Here is a 23,148-nt window from a genome sequence, read left to right as displayed (position 1 = left end):
CCAAGGAGTCCACAGCCCAAGACTTGTGGTATACTATACAATGAAATTCAGTGGTATACTATGCAATGAAAGGAAGTCAGTTAACACTGAAAGTTAAATTAGGTTAGAAGTAATAAGTGTTTTTATTTGTTTTGCGTTTTTCTCTTTAGTATTTTAATGTGTTTTTTGTGTTTTGTATGTTATTTCTGTTGTAAATTTGGAAAATTAATTAAAAAATGGGGGGGGGGAGCTTGTGGTATACTAAGACTCCGGCGCTAGACCACTTTCATATGTACTACTGGCAAGCCAGGTGTTATATTACGCCGGGATTGCATTACAATAAAAGTCGTCCCCTCTGTACACGAAGGAGTTGTCATTCTTGATTTTCGAGTCTATGGTCCCTAGGCCACGAAAAGCGCCTCTTCCGCCAGAACGCAAGCGGGCTTCTGGCGCCCTAGCCACGCCCATCGCCCCGCCTCCTTCCAGAGTTCGAATTAAGCTTCTATCTGTGCTGCCGGCTTGCTCTGGTATTTGCCGCGCCCACGCTTGGTGTATCCTGTAGCTCTTGCTGCAACCGATGACGAAGTGCTGCAATTCTGATGATGCAATCGCATATACTCAGAGCATGGGGAGGCAAACTAAGGCCTGGGGGCCGGATCCGGCCCAATCGCATTCTAAATCCGGCCCGCGGGTGGTCCAGGAATCAGCGTGTTTTTACATGAGTAGGATGTGTGCTTTTGTTTAAAATGCACCTCTGGGTTAATTGTGGGCATAGGAATTCATTCATTTTTTTTCCAAAATATAGCCCGGCCCCCCACAAGGTCTGAGGGACAGTGGACTGACCCCCTGCTGAAAAAGTTTGCTGACTCCTGTACTCAGAGGGCTTCTGTAATATTCAAGGACCCCGTCATAAGCTTCCTTACCTGCAGCCCACTACTATGCTTGCTTTTCGCGGAAGGAAGTCCTATTGATTTCAATAGGTTTACACCCCCAGTAAGCATGCATAGGATAGCAGCCCTAAGAATAGTTTCGCTGGTTCAGATGAATTGCCCCATCTGGTTCGTCTTTCTGGTTCTAGCCGCCAGCTAGATACCCCTGCATGTTCACAAGCAGGACAAAAACGTCATAGAATCATAGAGTTGGAAGAGACCACAAGGGCCATTGAGTCCAACCCCCTGCCAAGCAGGAAACATCATCAGAGCACTCCTGACATATGATTGTCAAGCCTCTGCTTAAAGACCTCCAAAGAAGGAGACTCCACCACACTCCCTGGCAGCAAATTCTGGACTAGATGATTCTCATGGTCCCTCCCAGCTCTACAGTTCTATGATTCTGTGTTCCAAGGCAAACTTCTCTTGGTGTCAGATGTAAAACAAATAGGGAATCTGTGGCTCCTGAACCCAACCCACAGAGAGGACTACTTCGTGTTAGTCCTGCTCTACAACTGAATCGGAAAAACGATTTGGCTTATCTTTTAAAAATTCTGGACAAAATACTTCTGCTAGTTACAGCTGCAGAAAAGAAGGGATGCACGGACTGTGTTTGCCTATTCTTCATAAGCCTGTTGATTTGCCTGAAGAACTGGTGGTGAAAGAGCGGGTGCATGTAAATTTTCCTGATTTAATTTGCCCTCCTCCAGCTGCTTTTTCTTTCATGAGTATACACTTCAAACAAGCATCCATACTGCTTTGCCTCATTGTACCTACCCACCAGTGGCGTAGCGTGGGGGGTGCAGGGGGGGGCCGGCCGCACCGGGCGCAACATCTGGGGGGGGGCGCTCGCACTCGCAGCTCTCTGCCCCTACCTGGCTCACTCACTCTCTCTCACTGCAGTGCTGGCTGTGCGAATCCGATCCGAGCCGCCGGGTCGCCGCCCACTGTGGAGGGGAGGGTGCCAGGCGTGCGGTGCGGTGCGGAGAGAGAGCGAGGGACTATCTGGGGGAGGGACAGTGCAGCGGGGGGGGCGCAGATTACTTGCCTTGCCCCGGGTTAGGGGGCACAAATTACTTGCCTTGCCCCGGGTGCTGACAACCCACGCTACGCCACTGCTACCCACACACAAACAGAAACACACAAACATAATTTTATTTTCTTACATTCCCATTCCACCTTTCTTCCATCATGGAAACCAAGGCAGTCGCTTATCCAGACAGAAACCACCCCCGGACCTGCTTAGCTTCAGTAAGGTGATGAACTCTTGTTCTTCCATACTGCACCCCGGGACCTGTTCTGCTTTGAAACAATTACCCTAATAAAAATCAATGAGGCACAGAAAAGTAATGAAGTTATATTTAAAAGATTATAAAATGGCTTATTTGCAGAAACTTCACATTTTATTCCTCCGGACACTTTAGATTTGATTGCCTTCTTTCAAACCTTGCCCCCCTTCTTTTTGAGAGTCAACATTTTTTAAAACCATAATCTGGTTTTTCTGAAAAGGGTAAACCCAGATTCAATACAGGCTGCATTTTGATGCCAACAATGTTGTGTGGATACTGTGAGTAATTTGTTGTATTCCACAATAAATGCCAATCTGGAAGCAACCCATAACTAGTAAACCAGCTTTTTAGGTTGTTCCCATGTAAATTCTTCTCTTCCAAAATGCCCGTAGCATGCAGTCTGTTGATAAATGGGACTCTTCAAGTTCAGTTCTCTGTAGGCAAAGAAAACATATTTCTGTTATCTCACAAGACTAGCAGAGAAATCCTAAGCGGCTTCAGAGCCACCACACTTCACATGAGGCTACTCAGAAGTAAGGGGAACAGTGTGGAAGCACCTGCTCAGATCAGGGCCTATCTGAGAGCTAGGAATAGGTGGAACCCCCAGCTTCTATGTAAGCTCTGTCTAAACTGTTTCATTGCTGAAGCTTCAGATGTCCTGATTGGGATGTGATGGGAGGAATGAAGGCAGACATTTTGAATGGGTCAAATAGGGTTTGTGTTTGTTTTTTTACTTTTAACCTTCTTCCTTAAGGGTTTTCAGATGGCAAGCTCTTTTACCTTTCCCTCACATATGACTAGAATAAACAGAAGAGAGTTCCGTTCTATTCAGATAAATGGATGATGGTGTTAGGGACAAGCGCTCCATCATTTCAGACCATTTTATTCCAATCATCTGAGATAAGAATGGAACTTAGGTTCTCTAGAAGGTTTTCCTGATTAGTTTAGAGCTCTCAGGGGTCCTCTCTCCTAAGTTGGGCTGAGCCCACCTGGTGTAGCAGGGGACTAACAAACGCTATCTAAAGAGTCCACAAGCAAACTCTTGTGGCGGGTTGAATCCTGACCTCTCTTCAAAGTGAGAAATCCACTGGGTGCACTCTTAAGGCGAGGGCACGTTCTTGGTCTCTCATCTGAAGGGAAAACTTTACCGTAGGCATCCAAAGATCCATTTTTAAAAGGACAAACCTTATGATTGGCCCAAGGCGAAGGTCAAAGTTCTTCTGAATGATATCCAGCAGCTCATCTTCTGATCTGTCCGAAGTACCGTAATGGAACACTGAGATGGCCAGTGGGTGACTCAATCCAATCGCGTAAGACAGCTGAAGGATATATAAGTTCACTGTAGCTAAAGAGTATTTGAGTTCATATGAATTGATAGCATTACAGCTTGGTTTCTGTTCCTGGTTACTTTATCAGTGGATACCTGAACCGGGGTCATCCAACACCTTCTCTCCACCACACCACACTGACTCTTTTTAAACCACTTTGAATGCAAGTGTGAAGCATCTCTCGCAAGTTTCATTTAGAAAAGGGATCCCGTAGTAATTAGAGGATTTGAGGATAACACTGGTATAATCTGTGCTATCCATAATACCAACATGAGGCACAGCAGTTATGTACTTAGGTACCCAGACCCCCCATACAATTAATACATTTTATGAATGCAATTAACCCCTGTTGTTTATCACCCAGTTGAAAAGATTTCCACAATAAACGCAGCACTTGTAACATCACAATGGCTCCCATTGACTAAGGATGCTGCCTGGAAGATAACCATGATTCACAAATAGAGAATCAGTAACAGCTATAGAACAATCCAAGGGGAGGAAAGTTGCAAACAGAGTTCTTCGAATGTTTCAAGCCAACTCTATCAAGGGAAAGATTTGGTGCTACTCAATAAAGACAACCTAGGACAGTTTTTCACTATCTCCTCTAGCGAGACTTAGGCTGTGCACACATTGCTGTCTTAAAACAGCATTAAGTCATGCTTTTTCTCAGCTCAGATCAAATTTGGTTTTGGGAACAACAGATCAGAAAAGCAGCACTTAGTTAGAAACAACAGGATAGATATGAATGGTGGCGATGTGGGTTAAACCACAGAGCCTAGGACTTGCCGATCAGAAGGTTGGCAGTTTGAATCCCCGCAACGGGGTGAGCTCTCGTTGCTCGGTCCCTGCTCCTGCCAACCTAGCAGTTCGAAAGCACATCAAAGTGCAAGTAGATAAATAGGTACCACTCTGGCGGGAAGGTAAACGGTGTTGCCGTGCACTGCTCTGGTTCGCCAGAAGCGGCTTAGTCATGCTGGCCACATGACCCGGAAGCTGTATGCCGGCTCCCTCAGCCAATAAAGCGAGATGAGCGCCGCAACCCCAGAGTCGGCCACGACTGGACCTAATGGTCAGGGGTCCCTTTTACAGCTTCCCAAACGACTGGTGAGAGCTCACTGGATGCAGAGTAAACAGCAGTGTGTACACCACCTAATGTTACCCACGGTGCAGAGTTGTCCCAAGCCGTTTTTAATCAAGCAGCACTCAGTTTAAAGGCTTTCCTCCAAACATACTGGGTTTCATCTCTGTTGTGCAATTCCCCCACATTTGTTCCAAGGCTCCACTTGCCCCCTCTTACCTGAACCAATACTCTCCTGCAGAGGCCTGCTTTCACCAGGGACTTTGCCACCCAGCGAGCTGCATAGGCTCCTGAACGATCCACTTTGGAGGGATCTTTCCCAGAAAAAGCACCCCCTCCATGAGCTCCCCAGCCTCCATAAGTATCCACAATGATCTTTCTGCCAGTCAGGCCAGCATCAGCCTGAAAAGAAAAGAAATACCTTTTTAAAATAAAATTTAAAAAATCAACAGGATGTTTACTTTGCTAACAATAAGTGTGTTGAATTCATCTCTCAAGATCATTACCACTTCAATATGCCACTGCAGTGTAAAAAAGCTGGCACCGGGACTGCAATCCCGTGCCCACTTACCTGGGTGTAAACAAACATCAACAGGCATACTTTTGAGGAGGCATGTCTAGGATTCCACTACAATAGGGATGGGGAGCCTGTGCCCTTCCAGGTGTTACTGGACTACAAATCCCATCATCCCTGACCATGCTGGCTGGGGCTGGTGGGAGTCAGAGTCCAAGATATTATGATAGTGTGGTTTTTACATGGTGGCAAATGCAGATGCCAGCGATACATTGAAAGCCCAGTACTGGGTGGATTTGTTTTCATCTCACGGTCCTTTCTCTCTCTAAAAATCCCACCCCCAATGCTGTTATTTGCCATAGGAGCTACAACATACAGATATGACAAGGACATTGTTTCATCTTCCAGGAAAGCAGAGGCTATTTTTGAATACCAGTTCCTGGAACCAACAGGAGGAGAGCTCTTGCGCTCAAGTCCGGCTTGTCAATTTCCCACAGGCATCTGGTTGGCCACCGTGAGAACAGGATGCTGGAAGGGAGGGGGCATTTGTTTTAATTATTTTTTGCCCCCTGCTGTCACATTGCACAATGGCAAAGTAAATCTTTATGTCAAGGAAGAACATTTTTGTCCTCGAAGGAAGCAGATTATACACACACACACACACACACACAAAGTGGTACCTTCCAATAACCCCAAAATCTAGGAAGAAATTTGGCGGTGGGGCAAATTTGGTAATAATCCCAAAGTAATGTTTTTAAAGTGCTACTGCCTGGTGGTCATCTTCAACCATAGTAACTGTATTTTTAAAAAACCTACTTTAATCAGGGATGGCTGTTGCCTGTCCCATTATACCAGCTTGACATATTACAAATATATAATATTTGGCCCAGCCAGATGGGCATGGTATAAATAAATAAATTGCTTGTTTGTTTGTTTGTTGTTTTTCAGTATCCTGTTTTAACGGTGACCATATACCCATTCCTATAAGGGTTATATAGTTCAAGGAACAATAGTCAAACAGGAGTTTTCTGCAGAGCATACATGTATCACACACGCACAAACTGTTTGGAGTACAAATGTATTTTTTAAGCAGTCTCAGGTTAAAAGGAAACTTCAAACAAGGGTAGAAATTTAAGATTTAAGTCAAGCAATAGCCTGGTATCCTTGCTGTACTTTGTTGCATCTGGGTTGTGTTCTATCTCTCTTTTTTATATATATATAATAATTTTTATTAATTTTACAACAAAACAAAACATACATTGTTTTCACATTCAAATTTTTCCAAATCTTTCTTTTTGGACTTCCTTCAGCTTTTCCGTAAATCTTTCATAGTCATTATTAGTTTACGCATTTCCTTTTCTTAATATTGTCATTATTGAAGTCTTTTTCGTCTATTTCCTTTTAACAATACCTCTCACGTTTTCACAGTGCTCTTTTAAAACCTTCTAGCGTTATTTGGCCATCACTTATACTCTCCAGATATACCAGCATATATACGGGGGGGGGGGGGCGTTCTATCTCATTTACTGGCTTTGGCAAATGCGTGTGTCCCACCCCCCACCCCCCGCAGATTGACATCTGTTCTGATTCAATGGTGAACAGCAGTTTCCCCAGAGAAAGAGGCAGGACAAATGAAAAACCAGTCAGATTCATGCCCTCTCTCTCTCTCTCTCTCTCTCTCTCTCTCTCTCTCTCTCATTATTGTATATCTAGAGGTTTGGAGGTTAGGGGTACAATACCTTGGGACCACCTGCTAGAAAGGCCTTGCTCGGCAGGAGGTGATAGACTGTGTTTTCATCCAGGTATTTCGCTGGAACCACTTCTTTCACAACTTTGTCCATCAGCTCTTTCTGTATTTTCTGCAATGGCACCCCAGGAGCGTGTTGTACAGAAATGACCAAGGTGTGCACCCGGATGGGCTCCAGCGCACCGCCGACATCTCGGTATTCCATCGTGACCTACAAGATTGGCCGTAGGTTTAAACAGTTATATTTCTTGCTTCCGCCGCTTTATACAACTCTGCTGATCAAGCCTGAGCTACTGCTTTCTTTTTCATTTATCTTCCGCTATCTTATGTTGCATTATTTTCTTGCATCCTGATGCTAAAAAGTAAGTTTCACTGAACTCCCAATAGAACCTTTCTATTAGTCACTTTAATTTTCCTTTTACTGCAGTGCAGACATGAATCGGTATAGACAATAAGAACATAATAAGAGTGTCTGGATCCAGCCAATGACCTATCTGGTCCAGCATCCTGTTCTCACAGTCGATAACCAAATTCCTGCAAGCAGGATCTGAGGACCAAGAGCACTCTCCCATCCTGTAGTTTCCAGAAACTGATATTCAGTAAAATACTGCTTCCAGCAGTGAAGGAACACAGCCATCAGTGTCAGTAGCCACCGACTACTTGGAATATTGTGCAGAGAATGCTATCCTGGTATATCAAGAAAGATTCACCCACCTGCTGTTAACCAGCTAGCAAAGGGGACACAGGTGGCGCTGTGGTCTAAACCACTGAGCCTCTTCGGCTTTCCGATCAGAAGGGCAGCGGTTTGAATCCCTGCAACAGAGTAAGCTCCCGTTGCTCTGCGCAAGTAGATGAATAGGTACCGCTGTGGCGGGAAGGTAAACGATGTTTCCTTGTGCTCTGGCTCCCGTCACGATGTTCCATTGTGCGCCAGAAGCGGTTTAGTCATGCTGGCCACATGACCCGGAAAGCAGGCTATGGACAAACGCCGGCTCCCTCAGCCTGAAGCAAGAAGAGCGCTGCAAACCCATAGTCGCCTTTGACTGGAGTCCTTTACCTTTACCTAACCAGCTAGCTTACTACAGTAATAGTCAGGATTGGTGGGCTGTTGCTTTTTCAGTGAAAGCTACAGGATAAGCAATGCTTATTCAATCCAATCTGCAGGACAGAATATCAGATCAGCATTCTGTCCTGCAGAAAAGAAAGCAGCAGTCACACAGATCACTGCGACTTTAGCTGGACTGGGACACAGGAAGTTGCCTTGGCCGCTTTGAGAACAGGATGCTGACATGGAGGGTGGGCCTCTGGCCTGACCCAGAAGGGCTTGATTTATGTTCCTAGGGTATGATTCAAACAGACGAACAGTTTGTTGGGTGAAGCTGTAGAGCCCAGCAAAAGCTTGATACCTCTTGGCTCTGCCAGTTGTCTACACTGGGCCAGGGATGAACTGTATCCATATGTTGATTGTTTACAATATTCTAGCTTCAACATAGCTTTGACCATGTTCACATGAGCATTCGAATGGATAAATTCAATGGGACATAAGCACGTCTCACTTATTTCAGATTTCAGCTCTGCTCATTATATTTGACAGTCCTCGGTATATACCAACCTGTGTTTTCCCATCGGGTCGAAGCCAGGGCAGAACTCCATTTCTCTCCAGGGATTTAATCTTCCCGTTAAGTTTGTGTGCAAGAAGGATAGTTAGGGGCATGCACTCCTCAGTTTCATCGGTGGCATAACCAAACATCAAGCCCTGCGTTAGAAATCACATGGCTATATTTACCATAAGCATATTGGCTTCTTCTACAGCTTCGAGTGCAGATCAGCAATACAGTGGTACCTCAGGTTAAGTACTTAATTTGTTCTGGAGGTCTGTACTTAACCTGAAACTGTTCTTAATCTGCAGTACCACTTTAGTTAATGGGGCCTCCTGCTGCCGCCGTGCTACAATTCCCAGAGTGCTGAAGAATCAATCGCCCTTCCAGGGAACTCTGGAAATTTGAGGTCAGTGAGGAGGATAGAGGGTTCCCCTAACAACTTTCAGCACATAGCTGTCAACTTACAGATTTGAAAATAAGGAACCAGCAGCCTCGAAAATAAGGGATCAGCAGCCAGAATAACTTCTGAGCCCCTCTGAAGCAAAGGCAGAAAGCCCAGGCAGCAGCCAAACGAAGCCTCAAGCAGTGGTTCCCACAGCGCAGCAACCCGGCAGAAGGGATGCAGCAAGGAAAACCACCGCCACCTCTCCACTGGGAAGTGCTGAGCAAAGGCGAGTCCCCAGGCAACGCAGCCGATTTGATTGGCACAAGGCGTGCAAGCTCCACCCCCCAGTCGTTCTTAGACTCCTTATTGGGTGAGCAACGCAGCCAAGCAACACAGTTGGAGCCTTCTTCCTCCCTGGCTGGCCGGGAGGGAGGGAGAGGAGCTGCTTCCTTTGAAAACCAGGAAATTTTAAGGGACATCATCAATAAGGGACAGCAGCGGGACACAGCACTGGGATAAGGGACTTTTCTGCCAAATAAGGGATGGTTGACAGCTATGTTTCAGCACCCTTAACAAAAGACAGTTCCCAGGATTCTTTGGGGGAAGCCATGACTGCTTAATGTAGTATGATACTGCCGTAAATGTATAATGCAGGTGGGGTCACAGACAGAAAATGTAGGGGCCTGAAATGCTTCATAGAAGAGGGTGGGAACACAAACAAAAGCGTGTTACCTGGTCTCCAGCTCCAATATCATCCCCAGTCTTCCCCTCGGTGATGGCTTGTTTGATCTCATGGCACTGCTGCTCCAGGGCTACCAGCACAGTGCAAGTCTTGTAATCCAACCCTGTAAAGTGAATAGCAAGCCACAATAACGGGCAACTGGCTTGGACGCAGAGGCCTGGCTGGCACATCACACCAGTGCTTGGAATGAATTAATTCAAATTAACTAATCACGGAATTAATTCCAAAAATCTCTGAATGACACCTGCAAGTAGTTCGTATGATTTCCAGGTGAACTGAACATTAAATTCCTTTTGTGGTGGAGTTTTGCATGGTTTTCAACTCAATTTTAATTCTAATTCAGCATCTCTGTATCTTTTACATCTGGATTTCATTACACTTAACTCAGTGTTTGATGGTGGCCAATGCATTTACCATTTTCACCTATCTGAAAAGTGATGCTGCTGTTTAAGCTTAAACACAATAATTGCTGGGAAAATAAATAAAACTCACTGAGTCATAGAAGGAGCAATTGTTGCAATCATTCTCCTTTTAACCATTTAGACACATTGTACTGCACAGGCTGTCACTAATTTTGAGTGGGATTCAATCACATTCCAATATATTCAGGTTGTGTAATTTAAATTGATGGTGAGGTCTTGCGCAACAAACCTGCTACCATAAAATATCTAACTTTTTGCAAAAAAAGGAAATGATGACTAAATGCACTGGAAACTGTGGGCTAACACTTGTTTCGACACAACTTTGTTGAATCTTCCCAGAAACAATTCAGAACAAATGCACATTAAATAGCCAACGTCATCCAAGCTATATATAAACAAATCAAGTTGAATGCTCAATAAACAGGACATCGGAAGTGCCCTTTATTTCTAACCCGAAAGCAGGACTCCAAACAACTATTACTAATACTAATAATCTTACAACAGCCATAAAATATAATTAAAACATCAGAAAGCATAAACATCTCAACAGTCATCGGTTTTTTCCAAAGTTTCTGCTAGACAAGACGGTACCTTTTTATTGCTATCTTAAATGTCAGAAATGCATACCTTCCTCTAGATTGCATCCACTATTGTCACATCGCTGAATGCAAAAAAAAGTTTGAGGAACAAGCCAATGCATTCATGTTCCAAAGCAGGCATAGGCAAACTCTGGCCCTCCAGATGTTTGGGACTACAATTCCCATCATCCCAGCTAGGGATGGGAATTGTAGTCCCAAACATTTGGGAGCGGGGCGGAGTTTGCCTATGCCTGTTCCAAAGAGATGATGCTCCTTATAACATGTAGAAGCTGCTTCAAACTTCTCATTTCACACAACACCTTTCACAGCAGTTAGTGAAGCTTGTTAAATGAGTAGGTTCTAGGTTAAAATAACATTATAGTCACCAAGAGGCTCTGATGAGCACCTACGGTACTTGTTTCCTCTTACACAGAATCCATACTTGGTCTATCTCCAGTGGTTTATTCAAGTACCACAACCCACCTTTGGAAGAGTCATCATAACCAATCTTCTGGAGGGTGTCTCTCACTACTTGCTGGTAATCAATGATGGCTTTTGAGGTAATTTCACCACATAGCAAGATCATCCCAGTTTTGGCCACACATTCTGCAGAAACATAATTCAAGAAAGCTAGTTATATACTGAGATATAGATAGATATAGATAGATAGATAGATGATAGATAGATAGATAGATAGATAGATAGATAGATAGATAGATGATAGATAGATAGATGATATAGATAGATAGATAGATAGATAGATAGATAGATAGATAGATAGACAGACACACACAACAGTATACACCCCCCCCCCCAAATATTTATTTTCCCCAATATAGACAGTGTGTACCTATGTCCCTGCTTGTATCTTTAAGGCATCTAGTTAAGGCCTTGCCCTAGATACCTGAAATTAGGCACATATCTACTCAAGAGTAGGGCCTTGTCCAAATGGAACATTCTTCTTTGTAATGGTGACGACTTGCAACTAAAGACCTTTCAATTTTGGGGGGCATTTGCATTTTGAAGGACATGTTGTTGTTGTTTAGTCATTAAGTCATGTCCGACTCTTCGTGACCCCATGGACCAGAGCGCCCCAGGCCCTCCTGTCTTCCACTGCCTCCCGCAGTTTAGTCAAACTCATGCTGGTAGCTTCGAGAACACTGTCCAACCATCTCGTCCTCTGTCGTTCCTTCTCCTTGTGCCCTCCATCTTTCCCAACATCAGGGTCTTTTCCAGGGAGCCTTCTCTTCTCATGAGGTGGCCAAAGTATTGGAGCCTCAGCTTCAGGATCTGTCCTTCCAGTGAGCACTCAGGACTGATTTCCTTAAGAATGGATAGGTTTGATCTTCTTGCAGTCCATGGGACTCTCAAGAGTCTCCTCCAGCACCATAATTCAAAAGCATCAATTCTTCGGCGATCAGCCTTCTTTATGGTCCAGCTCTCACTTCCATACATCACTACTGGGAAAACCATAGCTTTAACTATACGGACCTTTGTTGGCAAGGTGATGTCTCTGTTTTTTAAGATGCTGTCTCAGTTTGTCATTGCTTTTCTCCCAAGAAGCAGGCGTCTTTTAATTTCGTGGCTGCTGTCACCATCTGCAGTGATCATGGAGCCCAAGAAATTAAAATCACTCACTGCTTCCATTTCTTCCCCTTCTATTTGCCAGGAGGTGATGGGACCAGTGCAAGGGCATAGGTTCTGCAAATTTTTGAAAGGCATAGGTTCTGCAAATTTTAATTGGTTCAATAATTAAACAGTTTAGGTTGCCCTTCTAATATCATAGGTCTGTCATGCATCCTGATTTCCCGGGAGATTAACAAGATTTCAAAGGTGGAACGTTATGTGACATGTTACCTGACAGAAAGTTGTTTTCAGGAAGAGAATAACTTTGGAAGAAATCGGCAAGGGCTGGTTTTCACTTAGCATGCATGGAAGGGAACTATAAAGAGTGACTCTGTACCTGAACTGCTGCCTTAATAACCATTTATCATAATAATCAAAGTCCAAAGGGTTATAACGGCTCTTAAGAAGCTCTTTGTAAGCAGTCCTCTGTGATCCTTGCCCGTCTGGCTCCAAGCCAATTAATAATCAATAGCTAATAGTCCGTGGTCAATATCGCCTGCCATGTTTTGATATGCCCCCTTGGCTGTAAGTTTCCAGCCCTTGTAAATGATACTGACACAACGTCTACATGAAATTGCTACACCATACTGACATATGCCTTCCAAAATTCCCATGTCCCCTAAGCACAGAAATTCCAGTGAATGGGAGAAGAGTGGTCAGTAGGTTTCAATGCTTTTTAGACAATGTGTACTTATGTCCCTGCTTGTATCTTTAAGATATCTAGTTAAGGCCTTACCCTGGATACCTGAAATTAGGCACATATCCACTCAGAGCAGGGCTTTGTCCAAATGGAACAGTCTTCTTTGTATTGTAACAGTCTCTCCTGGACATTAACGGGATTTCAAAGGTTGAATTGATGCCCGGGGGGAATTTCCGAAAGGCGGCATTAAAAGAAAAAATTATCAAGAACTCCCAAGTCTTCAACAATTTTGATGGGGTCCTTTTTTTAACTTTTTGAAATATGGCAACCCTATAATCCCAGTGTCGTAGGAGTATGTCCCACTGAATTTACTTCTGAGCAGGCATGGTTCGGATTCCACTGTAAAGCTATAATTCTATATCCCCTTACCCAGGAGCAGGGCTATTTTTTCAGCCAAAACTTGCCAGAGCTCAGTTCTGGCATCTCACAAGTGGGCGCCATTGCCATTCGAAGAGAATGAGGGCGGTGTTCATGGTGAGTTCTGGCACCTCTTTTTTGAGAAAAACAGCACTGCCCAGGAGTATACAATTTTGTTTTTGTTTTAATGGATATGTATTAAGGGACGCAGGTGGCTCTGTGGGTTAAAGCACAGAGCCTAGGACTTGCCAATCAGAAGGTCGGCGGTTCAAATCCCTGCGACGGGGTGAGCTCCCATTGCTCAGTCCCTGCTCCTGCCAACCTAGCAGTTCGAAAGCATGTCAAAGTGCAAGTAGATAAATAGGTACCACTCCGGCGGGAAGGTAAGCGGTGTTTCCGTGCACTGCTCTGGTTCGCCAGAAGCAGCTTAGTCATCCTGGCCACATGACCCGGAAGCTGTACGCCAGTTCCCTCGGCCAATAAAGCGAGATGAGCGCCGCAACCCCAGAGTCGGCCATGACTGCACCTAATGGTCAGGGGTCCCATTACCTTTTATAGAATTGTGCTATAAAGCTTTTGTTTGCCAATTGGTAAAATAATTTCAGCATTAGCCATTTTGTTGTGTATGTCTCCAACACCTAATTCCTAGTAGCATGGAGGCCTTAGCTTTAAGGACCTGCTGTCCATTGTGGAATCTTTGTCTAGAATTTAGCCGACACTGGGCTTGAAATGTTTAAGTTATGATGACTCTTTGCAACCACTTGGGATACAATTGCAACACAGGGGGAACACATCTTTGCTACTCCCCCCTTTTATAATTAAACTAGGCAGACAATGCACTATAATTCTGGGTAATGTTGAATAGCTTAGGCTCTAGAATGAAGGTTGCTCAAATGGAGACATATATAATAGTGGTAGTCTGCTGTACAGAAGCGAGGAGTTTTGCTGATGTTCTCCACATTCAGTTTCTTCCCCCTGCCTTATTGTTTAAAAAATAAATATAAGCATTTTGGCTGCTCACCTACTAAAATAGTCAGAAAAGTAGATGTTATGGGGGTTCAAAATAATGCAGAAATGGCCAGAGGAGTTGTGATGACACAGGAATTGGCCAATACGTGCCAATAATAGTTGCCCAGCTGCAGTACACCAGGTGCTTCAAGCTGAAGTGGATGCATCACCTTGAGAGGGGAAAAGGGAATATTTATTTTCCCAGTAATAAAGCTTATCGTTGGGGAAAGGCCATTTCTTCCTCAGTAACGAACACCTGCATTTTTACTGCACGTTTTTTTTAAAAAAACACACCCTGCAAAGATGTAACAAAACACAAACCCTCTGTAAATTGCTCTGCTAGGCCATAGATGAGACTCACCACAAGCAACCTTAGCATCTGGATCAACCTTAATATGAGCATCAAGAACAGCATCACTGATCTGGTCACACAGTTTATCTACACGGGTGGAAAGGGAAAAAAACAAAAATAAGCCAGGTTTCTATAATTCATTTAGTTGTCAACTGTATAAGAACAGGCTGCCTAGGCTGCACTAGTTGGCCTGGAAGCCAATCCAGGTGGAATCTATGCACATATAAAAAATGTTCTGAAACTGCTTTTTTTATATATATAAAAAAGCATTTTTAAAAATACAGTGGTACCTCAGGTTAAGTACTTAATTTGTTCCAGAGGTCCGTTCTTAACCTGAAACTGTTCTTAACCTGAAGCACCACTTTAGCTAATGGGGCCTCCCACTGCCTCCCACTGCGATTTCTGTTCTCATCCTGAAGCAAAGTTCTTAACCCAAGGTACTATTTCTGGGTTAGCGGTGTCTGTCATTCTTGTTGAGCCTATTCTCTTATTCCGAATAGGATTCCTTGCAAGAAAAGGGAAAAGTTGACAGCTATGCTTTTAAAGAGTTCAAAGAAAGACCGTACTCATCACTGAGCAAACATAACAAGCACTAAACCTGCTGTATTAAGACCAGTGAAAACCACCTGAGCCGTCAGGTGGGGATGGAGCAAGAATTGAAAATATCCATGGTTGGAAGCTTACTCGCTTCCATTCCTTCGGAAATTGGAGGCCTCAGAAGCGGCTATTAGAAAGTTACATTTTGCATTCACCTAGCTGCCAGACAGGAAAGCCACATTCACTCACCTGAATGTCCCTCGGCAACAGACTCAGACGTGAAGAGGAATCTCTTCTCTTTCAGGGCGATGTTACGTGACATGTTACCTGACAGAAAGTTGTTTTCAGGAAGAGAATAACTTTGGAAGAAATCGGCAAGGGCTGGTTTTCACTTAGCATGCATGGAAGGGAACTATAAAGAGTGACTCTGTACCTGAGCTGCTGCCTTAATAACCATTTATCATAATAATCAAAGTCCAAAGGGTTATAACGGCTCTTAAGAAGCTTTTTGTAAGCAGTCCTCTGTGATCCTTGCCCATCTGGCTCCAAGCCAATTAATAGTAAATAGCTAATTGTCTGTGATCAATATCGCCTGCCATGTTTTGGCTGTAAGTTTCCAGCCCTTGTAAATGATACTGACACACCTTCTAAATTAAATTGCTACACCATACTGACATATGCCTTCCAGAAATCCCATGTCCCCTAAGCACCTAGCAGTTCGAAAGCACGTCAAAGTGCAAGTAGATAAATAGGTACCGCTCCGGCAGGAAGGTAAACGGCGTTTCCGTGCGCTGCTCTGGTTCGCCAGAAGCGGCTTAGTGATGCTGGCCACATGACCTGGAAGCTGTACGCCGGCTCCCTCAGCCAATAAAGCGAGATGAGCGCTGCAACCCCAGAGTCGGTCATGACTGGACTTAATGGTCAGGGGGTCCCTTTACCTTTACCTATATTGAATAGACCCCTTCATGGATCACTGCCTTGCCATGACAAAAGGGCTTGAATAACTCAGAGAAGCTATGAGCTATGCCATGCAGGGCCACCCAAGATGGGCAAGTCATAATGGAGAGTTTTGACCAAAAGCGATCCACCTGGAGCAGGAACCGGCAAGCCTCTCCAGTATCCCTGCCAAGAAAACTCCATGGACAAAGACAACAGGCATATAAAAGTTATGACACTGGAAGATGAGCCCCTCAGGTCGGAAGGCATCCAACATGCTACTGAGGAAGAGCAGAGGACTGATCTCCGAAGCATTGATGCTTTTGATTTATAGTGCTGGAGAAAACTCTTGAGAGTCCCATGGAATGCAAGAAGATCAAACTGATCCATTCTTAAGGAAATCAGTCCTGAGTGCATATTCATTAGATTTCACTCATTTGAAGATTTCTCTTTAAAGAGACTTGCCTGTCTGTTTCTCAGTTACCAGCAATTCTCCTCTTTCTTCTTATAGCCATAGATAAATTTGCAGTGCAAACCCATACTTGCCTGTTCAGCAGTAAATCTGATTTGAGTTCAGCAAGGCTTGTTCTCAGATTAAGTAGACAGAGGGCTGCAGTCAACTGATTTTAATGTGTGAAATTGCGCAAAGGATTGCTGCCTAATTCTAAAGATAGGTGCTACCATCTGTTACTGGGCAAAACATCATATGTTTAATTTCTGCATGTCAATCAGCTGCTAAAGGTGCCAGAGTGAAGCTGGTAGAACAAAATATCCTTTATTTAATAAAATTTACATACCACTTATCGTAAGAAAATCTCTAAGCAGTGTACAAAAATATAATATAAAATATTGAAATTATTGCTAAAAACAGAGAGTTAAAAACATTTAAAAGATTATTAAAATCAACAGTAAATCCCTTGGATATCAATGGAATTTGCTTCCACATCTGGAAGTGGATTCACCCGCACCCTGTAACCTGGGAGAATAGTCTCAGTTTGCCTTTGGATTGGGTCAGCCCTATGTCCGTCCATTCTGGACCCAGTTTCAGATGACTAAATACAGCAACACTTTACCCATTTTCCATTCCATCTCCAGGCTTCCATACTCTCCTGTCCCTTGGCCTGTCATCTGTTTTTGACACCCAGTAGCATACATGATATGTTGGACAATAAACACAGCTGTTAAACAGATTGTCCTGTTTTCAAGTTTCTTAAAGTTATACTGTTTCCAATGTTGAGGAAAAGACTTGGTCAACAGATCAGTTCCATCAGTTGGTATCCTGGCTGCAATAGATTTCCAGATAGATTTTCTGTGATCACATTATTTCATAAATTCTTTCATTACAGCATTCCTTGGTAATCAGCTAGTATGTTTCTTAAAAGGGCAGGAAACAATTGCATTTCTCAGTAACGTTATTCAATTGTACACAATCAATGTTTATGATTTTACATATTTACAAATTCACTGTTCTGCACATAATATGCAGTTTGTTCCACAATAAAGAAATATGGATTGAGTAAGTGCTATTTTCAGAAGCTGAATTCCTTATTAATCTCAGTTTGCTAACTCTCAGACTCAAAGCTTTTAAACAGGTTTCGGAAATCATTAAGATGTGGTTTGTATTTTTGATCCCAGATTTGCCATCTCAGTTTATTTGGTTTCAGATGTGGTTATTTTTTTAAAAAGGAGCAGCAATCATTTCACCAATCAGTCCAGCCTTCTTTAAAGCCAGCTTCTAAGCAGTCTATGCTGTAAGTCCAAGAACATTCTGGAAACGCCAGAAAACACAAGTTCGTTTTTTTATATACTGTATATTTGTATTTCCCATGAGAAATTCAGACCTGTATGTGCACATTTCTCAGGAGAGTTCTTAAAAAGTGGGTACAGCAGCTAACATCTTGCACACAGGCCATGTTTCTCATATCGTATGGATTGCAACAGGACAGGCACTGAAGAAAGTCTGATGAAAAAATGACCACGGTGCACCGTTCTCATAGCCTTGAGGGCTGAAATTCTTCTTCAAGGACCTCCTCCAGAGTCGCGTTCTCATAAGCAGGAGGGGGTGTGAGGGGCTCCGGACGTTCTGCCCGCTCTTCAACACCTTTGAGTTCATGGGTATCCGAGACAAATCACTGCAGTTTTGGCGGCATGAGCAACCTGAGGCGGAACCTGGACTGAAGATCTGCCTCTGAGGCACGCCGTGTGCCTGGTGCCACCGAAACACTGAACGCCTCGACCACAGTCTCTCCGTGGGCAGGAGGCTCAATGACCACGCTGTACGGAGGCGGCTCCACTGGGGTTGTCCCTGGGCTGGAGGTGATGGTCCAGATGGTTGGTCCCGATAAGTAGCCAGTAGTCACCACCTCCTCATATGCCGGTGCCTCATAGGCCTCATTGTCTATGCTGGTAAAAGAGGGGGAAGTAGTTAAAAACACAAAACATTATAATAGCTCCATGCTAGTCACTGAAGGCACCACCCTCCCACACTCATACTTAAGAGAAAGGGAGCCAATTGTTATTTGGGCAGTGTGGGATAGAGAGGGATAGAGAGATGGAGAGAGATAGCAGCTGCATTGGAAGTAAGCATGGACACCGCAGGGATTTGAACCCCGTCCTGGGAACCAGGAGCGCCGACCACCAGTGTCTTTTGCTTTTTTTTTGAGCAATGCAACAAGGGGAAAAGCAAAACCTGAGAGAACATTCTGTGAACATTCTGTGAATGTTCTCTCAGGAAAAAGAAAACCTGAAGATGTTAAGTGTGAAGAGAAAAAAGAAAATAGGAAAAAGAAGTGACCAATACAAAAAAATATTGTTTTGAAAAAAGACAACTGAGTGATGGAATGTGAACTTACCTAAAGCAGCACAGTCCAAATGAGGACGACTCTCACTTCAGATACATGAACTCTGGGAAGTCTGAAGGAAAGAAGAGCTGGAACAAAAGGAGAAGTCTTCTCCTACCTGCAGGTGAGCCTCATTGTGATGACACGGAATAGGGCCTCTTCTGACAACTCCGTCACCGCAATCTGAAAAAGTCTTAGCACGATGAGTTGCAGATGGAACACAATGGAGATTTCCCCCTAGCCATGCAAGGGATACTCTGAGAAATCTGAAGGAAAGACGAGCCGGAACAAAAGGAGAGAAGGGCTGGAACAAAAGAAGAAGTCTTCTCCTACCTGCAGGTGAGCCTCATCGTGATGACATGGAATAGGGCCTCTTCTGATGACTCAGTCACCCCAACCTGAAAGAGTCTTAGCCCAATGAGTTGCAGATGGAACACAACAGAGATTTCTTCCCTGGCCAAGCAAGGATACTCACCTAAATGTCCTTCAGTCACGGAATACCATTTTGACTGCCATTTTATTTAAAGCTGGATGAGCCATTAATCTACAGGGGCAGAACAGAGACATCTAGAATCACTAGTTTGCCCCCAGTCACCTTCCACCAATCTTACAGAAAATGAGATTTAAAAAACAAACAAAAAGAAAACAGCTTTCTTACTACAGCTTTCTGCAACTCTTGTGAAAGAGCTGGCTTCATCTCGGTGTTGTAGGATCTTTGAAGAGACCTGTGAAGAGACCAGCAGAAAAGAAAATGAGAAAAAGGAGAGACCAATAGAAAAAACATTGTCTTGAAAAAAGACAACTGAGTGGTGGAATGTGAACTTACCTAAAGCAGCACAGTCCAAATGTAGGCAACTCTCACTTCACGTACACTGAACTCTGCGAAGCCTGAAGGAAAGAAGAGCTGGAAGAAAAGAAGAAGTCTTCTCTTACCTGCAGATGGGCCTCATTGTGATGACATGGAACAGGGCCTCTTCTGACAGCACTGTCACCGCAACCTGAAAGAGTCTTAGCACATTGAGTTGCAGACGGAACGCCATAGAGATTTTCTCCCTAGCCAAGAAAGGGATACTCACCCAAATGTCCTTCAATCGTGGAAAACCATTTTTACCACCAGTTTTGTTTGAAGCTGGATGATCCATTGATCTAGAGGGGCACAGCAGAGAGATGAGATTCAGACTTAAAGAACTTTCCTAAGAGGAATAATACACTTTCACACAAGGTCCTGGAGTTGCTACATCCCTGAGCAGTCACTCTGCATCTGCTCCTCCACAGGAGCCAAGGACAAGCCACCTCTTTCTTATCATTGACATCTGCAGCTTCATCCTCAAAATGCCTTCTTTGCTTTTCCACAGTGGAATTGGCAAAGTCACCTTCATTTTGCTTGTGGTTTTTATCTTCCTCAAATGCTGGCATGTTTGGGACCTTCTGGATTTAGAAACATCTCCAGGAACAAAAAAAACTTAACAATGTTTTGGTGCCCGTCTTCTGCAATTCCCCCATAGCTTCAAATTACAGTGGTACCTCGGGTTAAGTACTTAATTCGTTCCAGAGGTCCGTACTTAACCTGAAACTGTTCTTAACCTGAAGCACTATTTCTGGGTTAGCGGAGTCTGTAACCTGAAGTGTATGTAACCTGAAGCGTATGTAACCTGAGGTACCACTGTAGATAAAATGCTCTGACCCGTGATGAGTGCATTTTGCTTCTGCTTCTGCTACCTGCGGCACTTGCTGTCCACCAAAATCTTGGCACACTCATTCTAAGGGAGGGTTACAGGTGCTACTAGATGCCACTCTCAGGGCTAGATGAAAAACAAAGAACTTATAACCTCAGGAAGGTGGTACACACAAGGACTTTCCAGACTTTCTAGCAAGAAACAAGAAGTAAGTATGCCTGCAATGCTCTCCAAATCCCCCCCTTCTCATCTCTCCTATTCCTGGCTTCAGTAAAAACTTATTATCAAAGTATTACTAAGAACATTGCAGAGGGCTTTCAGTTATTGTGTTACCAGCTACACTTCATCAGCCTGGATCCACCAACATTTCTTGCTTCCAAGTCTTTCCTATGCTAAAGTCTTCCCAATCTTGACTTTTCTAGTTTCAGCAATGAAAACCTCACACTTTCCCTAACATCAGTTGGCTTCTCCAGCTGCCTTTTAAAAGAAAAACTTTCCATTTCTCCTACCCATTTTTCACTGTGCTTTAAGCAAACTTCATATCCATCTATGTGCTTTCATGTGCTCCTTTTTACATCCAAAGACTAGTTAGTTTGAAAAGTAAGCAAAACTTGATTTATCCCCTTCATATTCTATCATTTTCTCTTGCCTTCTCCAGTTTTCACATGGGTTTTTTTGTTTTGGCGATTATCCTTAAAATCTTCATCTTGGGTTTTTTTTTTGTTTTTGTTTTTTTTTTGAGTTTTCAGTTTACATTTTGCTCGGCTAAGCTTTCTTTTGGGGACTTTCACAAAGTCCATCTTTTGTCCACAAATGACTGTCCCTCTTTGATTAGGATTAATTCTTCTTTGGTCTTCTATTTTCTTTCCGTTTCTGTTTGATTTCAAAATTATTGCCTCTCCTAACACTTTTTAGACAGATACCTAATTAATACATATATATCAGCTCACAGGTGAAAATTACTTGTACCTCTTTTTGAAGTTGTAAACAGTAATGTTTCAGTAGTGTTAACGGAAAAATCCGAGGGCTCCCTTGGACAAAAACAAAGACACCAACTAGGATAACTTGGAGCAAAACAGCAGCCTGTAGGCTTGGCCTTTATTGATCTGTTGCAACAGGGTGCTCCCCTCACCCGCAGGAGAGAGGAGGGACCCAGAAAAATGGTGTGCAAGGCGTTATAAAGACTTTTGAAATTTCCACCCTGTACGCTTTGGGTTTAACCACAGAGCCTAGGACTTGCCGATCAGAAGGTCGGCAGTTTGAATGCCCATGACGGTGTGAGCTCCCATTGCTCGGTCCCTGCTCCTGCCAACCTAGCAGTTCGAAAGCATGAAGTGCAAGTAGATCAATAGGTGGGAAGGTAAACAGTGTTTCCGAGTGCTGCTCTGGTTCTCCAGAAGCAACTTAGTCATGCTAGCCACATGACCCGGAAGCAGTAGGCCGGCTCCCTTGGCCAATAAAGCGAGATGAGCGCTGCAACCCCAGAGTCAGCCACGACTGGACCTAGTGGTCAGGGGTCCCTTTACCCTTTACCTTTTAGATCAAGACCACCCCCAGAAACATCATACATCACAGAAGGGGTGTAACCTAAGACCACCCCTCAGATACATCATACCTACATCACAAAAAAGGCGGTCTAAACAGAAATTTGAATGTTGTTTTTCTCCTGTCGTTGTTTATCTCCTGTCTGGCAGGTTACTTGATTGGATTTCCTGGGGTGCCTGTCCAATCTTTTGTAATGATAAATACTTAGTTCTTGGGCCAGGTCACAGGCTCACACCCTATTCAAACACACACATACCCTTAAGACAGGATTTGTGAAGGAAAAGTCAATGGGGAGGCTTTTCAACTTTGACCTTGCAGAGAAAACATTTGCTCAGTTTAGGAATCAAAATGGCTTCAGGTCGGTCTTCCTGTGCTGATCTATGTACGTGCGGTTCTGAACATTACCATATATCTAAGACCTCAAAATTCCTATCACAGTAGAGTAAAATCCCTTTGTTTACTTAAAAAATCTAAGCAGTTGTGTTTACAAACCTGTTTCATCTTCCCCATCTGGGTCTCTTTCCTAATCCCTCCGCCCCTTAACTCCTTCAGCTTTGACCAGTACTATAGCCAGGGACAGGCTCACTCACTAGACTCTGGCTCGCTCCTTCCACCACCTGTTGGTCATGACACATAAAAAAGTCCCTTGCAGCATTAATACAGTGGGTGCAAATGTCTTCATTTTCAGCATGCAATCATTGCAGGGCTTTGGTGAGGAATTAGTATTTTCTTCCCACATTAATACATTCTGGAAATAAATAACGTGTGTTTCACACTGTTCCTTTCATCATCTTATTATGAAGGCAACTCCTTCACCATTTCATCTTGACTCACACTTGAATAACCTGCAAACAGGTGTGTGTTTACTCAGAAATTAGTCCTGATATATTCTGTGGGGCTTACCCCTTTGTGTTTTTAGGATTGCAGCTGAAGATGTTGGATTGGGGAGGGCATGCTCATCACTTCTTGGCATTTATTA

At 43.7% G+C, this 23,148-nt stretch overlaps 1 protein-coding gene and 1 long non-coding RNA gene across 3 annotated transcripts; both read right to left on the bottom strand.

Annotated features, from left to right (window-relative positions):
• Positions 1 to 2,249: 2,249 nt before the first annotated feature.
• Positions 2,250 to 15,640, bottom strand: LOC310667633 (S-adenosylmethionine synthase-like). The gene is made up of 9 exons (XM_083420418.1): positions 15,422 to 15,640; positions 14,645 to 14,722; positions 11,076 to 11,198; positions 9,583 to 9,695; positions 8,477 to 8,620; positions 6,857 to 7,075; positions 4,823 to 5,005; positions 3,383 to 3,516; positions 2,250 to 2,631 (listed from the first exon to the last, which is right to left on the bottom strand). The coding sequence occupies exons 1-9, from the start codon at positions 15,492 to 15,494 to the stop codon at positions 2,529 to 2,531; spliced, it is 1,170 nt and encodes a 389-aa protein (XP_083276544.1). The 5' UTR covers positions 15,495 to 15,640; the 3' UTR covers positions 2,250 to 2,528.
• Positions 15,641 to 18,868: 3,228 nt separating this feature from the next.
• LOC310667916 lies at positions 18,869 to 22,965 on the bottom strand. 2 transcript variants are annotated; one of them, XR_014506409.1, is made up of 4 exons: positions 22,662 to 22,965; positions 19,607 to 20,094; positions 19,424 to 19,492; positions 18,869 to 19,346 (listed from the first exon to the last, which is right to left on the bottom strand). It is a non-coding gene; the product is annotated as an uncharacterized lncRNA (long non-coding RNA). The 2 variants fall into 2 exon arrangements; XR_014506410.1 differs by having other exon boundaries at positions 18,869 to 19,492; positions 22,662 to 22,961.
• Positions 22,966 to 23,148: the final 183 nt, after the last annotated feature.

This window comes from Podarcis tiliguerta (assembly GCF_965153285.1).
Source record: "Podarcis tiliguerta genome assembly, chromosome: 17".
NCBI lineage: Eukaryota > Metazoa > Chordata > Lepidosauria > Squamata > Lacertidae > Podarcis > Podarcis tiliguerta.
Note: the sequence above shows the minus strand (reverse complement) of the source record. Positions and strands in the feature narration are given on the sequence as shown.

What these genes read in the sequence shown, in the direction of transcription:
- LOC310667633 (XM_083420418.1), bottom strand. Translation starts at nt 15,494, where the DNA reads ATGTCACGTAACATCGCCCTGAAAGAGAAGAGATTCCTCTTCACGTCT. An exon ending in TGTTGCCGAGGGACATTCAG is followed by an intron (nt 14,723 to 15,421) that starts GTGAGTGAATGT and finishes CCACCCGTGTAG; the next exon opens with ATAAACTGTGTGACCAGATC. An exon ending in TTATGATGACTCTTCCAAAG is followed by an intron (nt 9,696 to 11,075) that starts GTGGGTTGTGGT and finishes TTCACTTTACAG; the next exon opens with GGTTGGATTACAAGACTTGC.